Below are 9,418 nucleotides of genomic sequence, written 5' to 3'. Positions count from 1 at the left end.
CGATCAAAATTGTTATTTGATGTCAACGAGCAGAACGATTTCCTCCACAAGTTAGGAGATTTCATCAATAGGGTAAAGATAATGCGCACAATATTTCAGAGAATTTTGTTAATACTGCATGCACGTGGGAGGAGAAAGTCCTGGTTGTTTATACATCATTTAGAGAGGAAGGAGAACAGGGATTTAATCACCTCAACTATCTTCCTGACATCCCCCAAAGCTTGGACTTTGATTTACAGGGATACTGTGATCTGCATCCAAATGAATACATCTGAAAAAAAAAGCAGAATAACAGAATACTAAATGTGACAGGCATGCTGGTTTAGTACATGCCAAGAGCACTTCATGAAATTCTAATTTTGTAGGGTCGTTCCCTACTAGGAAATAAAATGGCACTTGAAACAGCTGGCCAATATATATTTGAATTTATTAGTGTATATTTATTATAGACATAGTGAAAGTGATGACTGCTGAATAGGTAATCATAATTGTTGTTTAATGGCTTAAATGCATCAGCTAAATATGTTTTGTTAAAGTTATTACAGTATTAAAAATTCAAAAATATTTACAATTGATCCAGCATATCTATATTTAACATTTAATTCTCAAGCACAGGTACAAATGAAATCTTTAAAGTGTGTGTTACAGTATGTTTTTACTAGAGATGGGGGGAATGCTTGATTCATTTATGAATTACAATTCTTTTGTATGCCGATTCATGTATTGCCACATCTGTTACATACTGTGCCGAGTGCATGAGCTTATATGCGGTGCACTCGGAAAAACAAATTTTTATAGCCCTACATGTATGTAAAGTTACATGTGTTGAAAAGCCTGCGAGCGAAATACTCTCGAAACCCACTATTTATACACACATTAACATTTAAAACACCATATGCGCTAATTAGTCTAAAGCATGCACATTTGAAGCCGAATGCACCCATGTTACAACATGCACGTTTCTTTATAATCCTACAGGTGCTACACTCTAAACTATTTAAACACCAGCATCCCATATGGTAGGAGTGAATTATTTGCCAAATTTGTTTGAAAAAAATAATAATAATTGCGGATGACAGAAATACGGCAATTAACTAAAAATTCATCTTTTTTGAAATTTTAAACAAACCTTACAACTTTCAAGGCATAAAACGTTTAAGGTATGACAAAGAAAAAGTTCAAGGCCTTCAAATTGTAATCAAATCAGAAAAATAATATTGAATCTGGATTTTTCCAGAATCAAAACATTAATCAAATCTTCACCTACTGTGAGTAACGTGATAAAATTGTATCAGGTAGTGACCGGCGATAGCCATCCATAGTTTTCACCAAGACAGAATATTAGATAACGGTCATGCTGCTTGTCAACATAGCAAGCTTAACATTAATGCTCTGCTTGATCACTGTCACTTGTTTGGGCAAAATCATATCTTTGGTCAGCTGTTTTCTAGTCAACAGTTTTTTTCTGTTTAACAGTTTTTTGGTCAACAGTTTGCAAGATAACGAGATTAAAAAACTGTAAATTATCTTTGTTCATACATTAAATGCCAGAGTAGTTCCTGCATATGAACTACTAAATTAGCAATAATAAAATCTGAATAGAGACAGCTGTATCATTACATAAGTTCTTAAAATAATATAATCTAGTCTTGTTATCTACAAGTATGTAATTTACACAGCTCATAAAAAAAATCTGAAGCTTCCAGCCTTCAGGACTTTCGGACAGCCATGGTGGGGAAGTGCAGCAGTTGGATCGGCTGAGCTCTTTGTCCAGGTTCACTGAGACACGTGCTGAAGAATGGAAAAGCCTTTCCTACAGGCCCGTTGGAAAATGAACAGAGCAGACTCATGTCATCGGCATTGTAAAAGGAAACTCTGCGCTCCTCGCAGTCCAAAAACACCCCAATCCTTAGAGGTCGAGAGGTCACACGCAATGGGGTCCAGGGTTGGGTGCCTGCTGAATACTCGGTGTTGTTGCGCAGACGCAGGGTCCAATACCCATTATTGGGGCAGAGCCTCACGCGTGCCTGCCGATTCACCGTTTCCAGGGCAACTCCGATGTCCCACTTGGTCTTGGTGCCGACGGCCACTTCCCAGTAATGTCTGCCTGTATGGAATCCTTGGGCTGCGAGAACATTAACACACTGAACGAAGCGCTTCGGATTGAGTTTGTAGGGCAGCAGAGCTTCAGTCTCGACCACCTGGGTCCTGTCTCTAGAGAGCTGGAGGCCTGGATGAACAGTGTCCTCGTCAAAGGTCAGTGGAAGCGGCCCTGAGCATGACAATAAACCAAGGCTCATTAAGAACAAACATTTATTATGATTATTATGCTTAATATGCACAGAAAACAAAGCTAATGGTGAGTTTTTTCCTCCTTCTGTTGCCTTTGCATGGATGGAATTGCACACTGAAAAGGGTTGGATGAGAAATCACTCTACAAAGCTGTTGTACACCTTAATGCCCTGCTACCTCTGCAGTGATTAGGCAATAGTGAAACATAAAAACGTGGTGAGGGCTACAAGTTTATAAATGTGCTTGAGGTGGGATTGTACATAGCAGAGTATTTAGCAAAGCTATATTTATGTCTAATCAGTGAAGTGGTAACATCATCAAAGAAATTGATTGAAATGCTACACGCTTTGATTTCCCACACAAATCCATCAAGACATGTATTTCTTGACGAGTGCCTGGAGGCACTTTTCCCTTTCATGCTGCTTGTGCAATTACAGTTTTCAAGCAGTTTGCCAGTAAGTGCAAAGATGGTGGGATTAATGTTGCTTTTTTTCAGATTAACTGAGACTAACGGCTGCAACACACCCACCGCCATCAAATTATACTGCTTTCTTAACTTTCACCTACTACAACTTGTTGCTTCCTACCTGCTTCCTTTTTTGACTCAGATCTCCCACTGTTCTAAAAAAAAACAACCCTGCAATATTCCAGGCTCTAACAAGCACATAGAGCAGGACTTAGTCAGTAATAATAAGGGCAGATCATCCAACTGTGATATTTTAATCAGGAGTTTCTATATATTACCTGGTTTTAAATTTAGAAACATTTTCCGCCACAAAGTATACTGAAGAGGCGCTATATATTTGCTCTTCAAACCTTCAATAGACAGTGCTTTGATAGTTGGAACACGTGGTCTGAAAATGACAGGAAAATCTGATCAGGATTAAATTGTCACAACATTTTACACATAAGCAAAATCATTTTAAGAGAATAGGAACAGGTAAATGGTTTATCTTTGAGCAGACAGTGTCTCATTGAGAACGGCAGGTTTTGATCTGCAAATTGTTTATGAGGAAAAGAGAGCCTTAATCAAAAGAGACCATGTACAGTAAATGATGCCTTTAACTACCACTTACCTGGAACTTAATTCTGGCAGCTAGAGGGGGACAAAGAAAGTAGAGCGTGTTAGCATTAGAGCAGATGCTTTGATCTGAGAAAGACTCAAAACTACAGTCCTGACACTGGACATTACAAGATTTCATTTTATTTAAAAACAAGGAGGGGAAGTAAAAAAATATATATATCATCTGTAATAATTATGAATCTTTCACTCTCACCGGTGCCGTGTTGCCTATGGTGCTGGCAGCTAATTGAAGTGAGGCCAGAGTCTCCTCCAGTTCTCGGACTGCTGTATGCAGGGCCTCGAGGTGACATGCCAGGGTTTTCTCCATCTCTGTCTGATCCCTCTTTAGCTGTTCCAGCATGGCTGTCTCCTCCACTTGAAGCAAGTGGTGCAGAGCTTTAAAGTCGCCACACACCCTCTTCCTGAGATCAGCGCCAACTTTCTAATCCAGAGAGAGAGAGAGAGAAATAGAATAAAAGGGAACCGAAATAATTACATATTTTAAATACTGGGGCACAGACTTTTCTGCTAACTAAAGCCTAATAAAAGATGCTTGAGACAAATTCTACATTAATGTGAGTTCTTCAAATTTAGAGAAAACTTATTCTTAACCCATAATCCAGAAAATTTCAGCAAAGCCTGTACTGCATGTTATGTTTTGTCAACTGTCACATCATGGCATGCAGTAAAAATTATATCAGCAAAAATATCATAAGCAAATGACTAAGCCTGCAGAGTTATCCTAACATTCTTTCCCCTGGTTTATCCAGGCAAGTAATCTAGCTGCTGATTATAATTGCTATGAAGGCTGTAGGTCACTCAGGCAACTTGTGATGATTAGACTTACTTTTATTATGTTCATCTGTTCTTTGTCTTTACGGATCATCGCAAGTAGCTCTTCTTTCTGCGAGTTTTGAGACTCAAGGCCGTCCTTAATCTGCTTCTGGAAAAAAAGCATGGCGTGTAGCAAGTCTTATCAATACAGCATGACTAATTCCATATACAAAGATTTCATGTTTGAAATAAAAAACCACAACTACTATACTGAGCGGATGATTATGTCAAAAATACTGTTGTATCAGTTTTTTCAGCCTGAAGCCAGCACCGTGTGAGAGCTTACATCACTTTTTACCTGTAAATTCCTCACGGATCCAGGTGACGAACTGGCTCTGAGCTTTTCGACCAGACCGGCTACCAGGTAGTTGGTCTGAAACTGTTTGGTCGTGAACTCCTTGCGGCATTGAGGGCATGTTGCTGGGCCTCTGGAACTTTTCCAGTAGGTAGTGATGCATTCCTTGCAGAAGTGATGCATGCACCCAAGCATGACTGGATCTCTGAAGAGATCATAGCAAATGGCACAAGTGAGTTCCTCGCTGAGATTCGCAGCCTCGGGCTGCTTCATGCTGCTGCTGCACGCCATGGATGGAGCAAAGCCTGGAGTCTGACTTTCACTTCCACTTCAGTCACACATCTGTCACGCAGCATGAAGAGAAATTAGGACATGTCAGCATATTTACAAAATAATCTTATGACTAGGAATAGAACTAACGCACTACTGTATATATAAAGGGTTGTAATGTGAACAGCAGATTCTTATATATCTTATATCATTGTTACTGTCCAATTACACACACACATTATATATATATATATATATATATATATATATATATATATATATATTTATATAGACATTAACTCATTATCGAATTAAACTGAATAAAAGCTTCCATACAATAACAACCTATCACTCCTGTTTGATGTTAAACAAAAAGTTACTTTGTATCCAAAGTATTTCGTTCAAACTTCGTAGCTAGCTAGCTTGCTAACGTTACCTAACAGTTACAGTCTGCGCCGACGACAACAAACATTAAACTAAGTCCCTAAAGCTTAGTATTTGTTATAGTTTTTAACAAGTAATAAAACGTTTACCAAAAAATATGCTGTCAACGGGGCAAAAACAAAAACGTCACCTACAGCTGCAGACTCGTTCGGTTTACTTGGGGATTTCTGTGTTCAGAGTACAAACCCTGAAGTGAGAGTAATTCCAAATCACGCCCTACTCACTATATGAGTGCACTATGTAGCGTGTAATGTAATACGTTATGTGCCTTATTTAGTGCACTTATTCAACCTCTTTTTACCACTTGACAAGTTACCATAAGATTTGAACATACAGTTGTTCCGGGATTAAAAAAAAGTATGCTGTGTTTACTAAGATAAGACATGATTGAGGAGAGAAAAAAAAACATAGGCATGATCTTGTAAATACATTTGTTTTTAAAATAAAATAAATTCCACATCCACACTTCAGTACATATTTATTTCCTGAACATTATTTAAATGTGTACAATAATGTTTTGTCCAGTTCTCTATTTATTAGAATTTTAGAAATTTCTGTTCCTGATCATTTTGCACCAACAGAATATATTGTGTCAAACTATTATTTGTAGGTCTGCCTGTGTTTTTAAGTTAGATTTATTCAATGCAAGTGTTGAGGTCAAGGACCCTTGTCTGATCGTGCAGCTCGCTTTGTGTACTGAGACACTGTCTCACTTGAACAGGGCATGACTTCTAGTAAAGAGAAAATGTGATGCTACAGCGTAAAAGGGGAAAAGTTTGCGAAAGAACATATGGGTGTGATTTTACACACTAATGGATTCACTCACTCATCATCTACACCGCTTTATCCTGCATTTGGGGTCACAGGGGGCCTGGAGCTTATCCCAGGAGGCTTAGGGCACTAGGCGAGGTACACCCTGGACAGGGTGCCAATCCATCACAGGGCACACGAATACTCACTCACACACTCTTTCACACATTACAGGCAATTTTAAAACACCAATTAGCCTTATCTGCAGGTCTTTGGACTTGGAAAGGAAACCCACCAATCACAGGAAGAACATGCAAACTCCATGCACACAGAGACGGGAATCGAACCCAGACCCTGGAGATGCAAGGCAACAGAGCTAACCACTACACCACCGTGCCGCTCTAATGGATTCAGTATACTGTATACCACATACCTAGCTATATTTTTTACACAAGCTTGGGCTGTCATATTCTCATGCTACCTCAGGGCAGCATTCACACATGCATTTATTTATTTATTCACATTTAAGGGTCACTAATTAGTCAAACCACATACTGGCGTGTTTTAAGAAGTTACAGGAAACTGTGGAAAATCACTAATCATAACCATGCATAGATTATCTCAAAAAATCCATCACACCAAAACAGTGTAAACACCTCCTGTCCAGACACACACATACACACAAAACCAATACTTTTTCCTGACAAAATGATGTCTGCACACCAGGTCATTTCTCTCCCACAGAGATGCACGCTACAGGGCATGTATTACACTGCAAACATTTTTTGCAAACATGTGCAAAAGATTTTTGTTTTTAATATACTCTGTATCACCCTATACACTCATATCACAGGGTGCCAATCCATCGCAAGGCGCACACATATTCACTCTACAGGCAATTTGGGAACGCTAATTAGCCTAATCTGCAGGTCTTTGGACTGTGGGAGGAAACTGGGGTACCCACAGGAAACCCACCAAGCACGGAGGCAGTGCTCACCCACCAAGCACAGGGAGTACATGCAAACTCCATGCACACAGTGATGGGAAATCAAACCTGGCCGGGAATCGGACCTGGACCCTGGACCGCCAACACTCATATTACCCAAAGCAAAATGTGAATAGAGACAAAAATATGGATGAACGTACTTAATATTCTTATGATCTCATATTAAATTATGTTAATTAATCTGATATATTGATTTGATCTGATTCATGTTTGGTAAAGAGACACTCCATAATAATAATAATAATAATAATAATAAAAACATATACATTTGTTGTAATCTTGTTTTTCGCAGGCAAGGTACCAATGCAGTAAGGTCTGTAGTAAAATTTTCAGGTTTACATCACCAATTTGGGTTACGTTACATTGGACATTGTTTTTTTTTTAAAGAAGAAGAAGTTGAAAAAGTCAAAAAAGAAATTATATTGGACCAGGCACGGCTAATTGGCGTTGCCAAATTGTACTGTGTGAATGAGAATGTGGGTATGTTTTATTTCTGTCTGTGCCCCGTGAAGAATTGGTACATTGACCAGGGTGTACTTCTTGGATAGGCTCTAGGCACCCTGCAACCCTGTTTTCAGGTAATAAGGGGAAAATACGATGAGTGAGTAGGATTAAGTGATATTGGACCAATATTGGCTACACGACATGGACATTAAACACATTGAACAAATCACCCCAACACATTGCAATCCAAATATTCCCTCAAAAGAACATATATTCAGATTTCAAAGTGGGTTTATCTCATTTTTTTCATAGGCTAATTGGTACACATCCATAAATGTCTGCAGGACTAATTATTGAAAAGAAAAAAAAATAGACATGATGGTCACTGAGTTATTGCTTGGCTTACTGAGCTACTTGCTCTCCAAATCAATGTCAGTGAAGAAGAGCAGAAGATTGGCACAAAAGAAGAAGAAAGATGAAAGAAGCAGAGGCTGTGTGCAGTGATCAGAGACTCAGGTGCTCAGGATGTGAGACCTGTGACTGAATCATAATCTCGGGCACACAAAGACAGGCTTCAGGCTTAATTAGCCGTCTATTCCCTGTAGGAGGTGAAGGCAGTGTTCAGGTCAGAGACTCAGCACATGGTGGAGCACTTTTTACTTTTTTGTTTTTAAATGCAATCATATCTGTTAGCTTTAGGTATGCTCATTTACTCTTAGTGTTACATATTTACGCACAGACTTAGTTTCATTGTCACTTGCATGCTGTTCTTTGCACAATTACTATTTGCTCTGTTGTCACTTTGCACATCAAGGTTACACTGCAACTAACTGCATTTAACTTTTTTTATCTGCTTTATTTACAGTATATGCTTCTTATATGTCTTTTTTATTAATTTTTTTTGTTCTTATCATTGCACTACTAACTTTTGGTCAGTTCTCACGTTACCCTGTATCTGACTATACAGTATGTAGATATAGAGTGTGCCATCACGTTAACAAACCTGTCTGTGTGTTAGTGTCTCTGGAATTTCCTACTCTATCTATCTATCTATTTAAATTTTTTAATTTCAAAATGTATTTGTCACATACACAACCATACACAGTATAATATGCAGTAAAATTCTTATACTTGTTTGTATGCCAATCCATCGCAGGGCACACACACAAGCTCACACACTACAGGTAATTTGGAAATGCCAGTTAGCCTAATCTGCATGTTTTTGGACTGTGGGAGGGAAATTGGAACACCCAGAGGGAACCCACTAAGCAGGGGAGAACATGCAAACTACACGCCCACAGACTCGAAGCAGGAATCGAAACGGGACCCTGGAGATGCAAGGAGACAGTGTTAAGCACTTATTATTATTATTTTTAATATTTCAATTTTAAAGTTAAATTTAAATATATAAAATATCCAACTTATATGGAATGTGCAAAAAGGGTTTAAGTGGAATATGAAGTATGAGGTGAAAAATAGATCAATCTATCTATTTTTCATTTGTTTTTGTTTTTTGAAGTTCCAAAGTCCTTTGACTACACGTCAAACATGAACTAGGAAGCATCAATGATCAATAGTCAGTGCTGTCTAAAAAATGGCTGTCCTGGGAATGAGAAACATTCAGTAAGTTCAATATTTATTGGCACCTGTTATGCAGATGACCAAGAAGCTGAGATTTAATGAATCAAATCACTGAGAGTTCTATCAAGAGCAGATTAAGGCAGATGGTGAAGGTGTGGTGGGGTGGTGTTTGTGGGGGCAGCAGTGGAGAAGGGGTGGCTACAGTTCTGTTAACATTGGCAGGCTTTCAAACTTCACTTTTGCCTTTGAGGGTGTATTGCATTTACCTTTGTAAATTCCTATGACGGCTATAAATGCATGAAAATAAAACGAGATTATAGTTTAATTCATAATTAGCATGATCACTAATTATGTTTCCTGCGCCGAGCTCGCGCTCAGCTCTGCTGCTCTCGCGCCTCCTCGTGCACAGGTTCACCAGTACGGCGGCTCTGAAGGGTCA

General features: G+C 38.7%; 1 protein-coding gene across 3 annotated transcripts; it reads right to left on the bottom strand.

The window, feature by feature from the left end:
• Window positions 1-413: 413 nt before the first annotated feature.
• trim105 (tripartite motif containing 105) lies at window positions 414-5,395 on the bottom strand. Of its 3 annotated transcripts, none has more exons than XM_053505487.1 (7): window positions 5,333-5,395; window positions 4,488-4,826; window positions 4,203-4,298; window positions 3,570-3,797; window positions 3,369-3,388; window positions 3,037-3,146; window positions 414-2,272 (listed from the first exon to the last, which is right to left on the bottom strand). In XM_053505487.1, the coding sequence occupies exons 2-7, from the start codon at window positions 4,773-4,775 to the stop codon at window positions 1,710-1,712; spliced, it is 1,305 nt and encodes a 434-aa protein (XP_053361462.1). In that variant the 5' UTR covers window positions 4,776-4,826; window positions 5,333-5,395; the 3' UTR covers window positions 414-1,709. The 3 variants fall into 3 exon arrangements, with proteins under 3 accessions (XP_053361462.1, XP_053361463.1, XP_053361460.1); XM_053505488.1 differs by having other exon boundaries at window positions 4,203-4,295; window positions 5,288-5,384; XM_053505485.1 differs by having other exon boundaries at window positions 415-2,272; window positions 5,288-5,384.
• Between the last annotated feature and the right edge of the window lie 4,023 nt (window positions 5,396-9,418).

This window comes from Clarias gariepinus, chromosome 10 (assembly GCF_024256425.1).
Source record: "Clarias gariepinus isolate MV-2021 ecotype Netherlands chromosome 10, CGAR_prim_01v2, whole genome shotgun sequence".
NCBI classification, from domain to species: domain Eukaryota; kingdom Metazoa; phylum Chordata; class Actinopteri; order Siluriformes; family Clariidae; genus Clarias; species Clarias gariepinus.
Note: the sequence above shows the minus strand (reverse complement) of the source record. Positions and strands in the feature narration are given on the sequence as shown.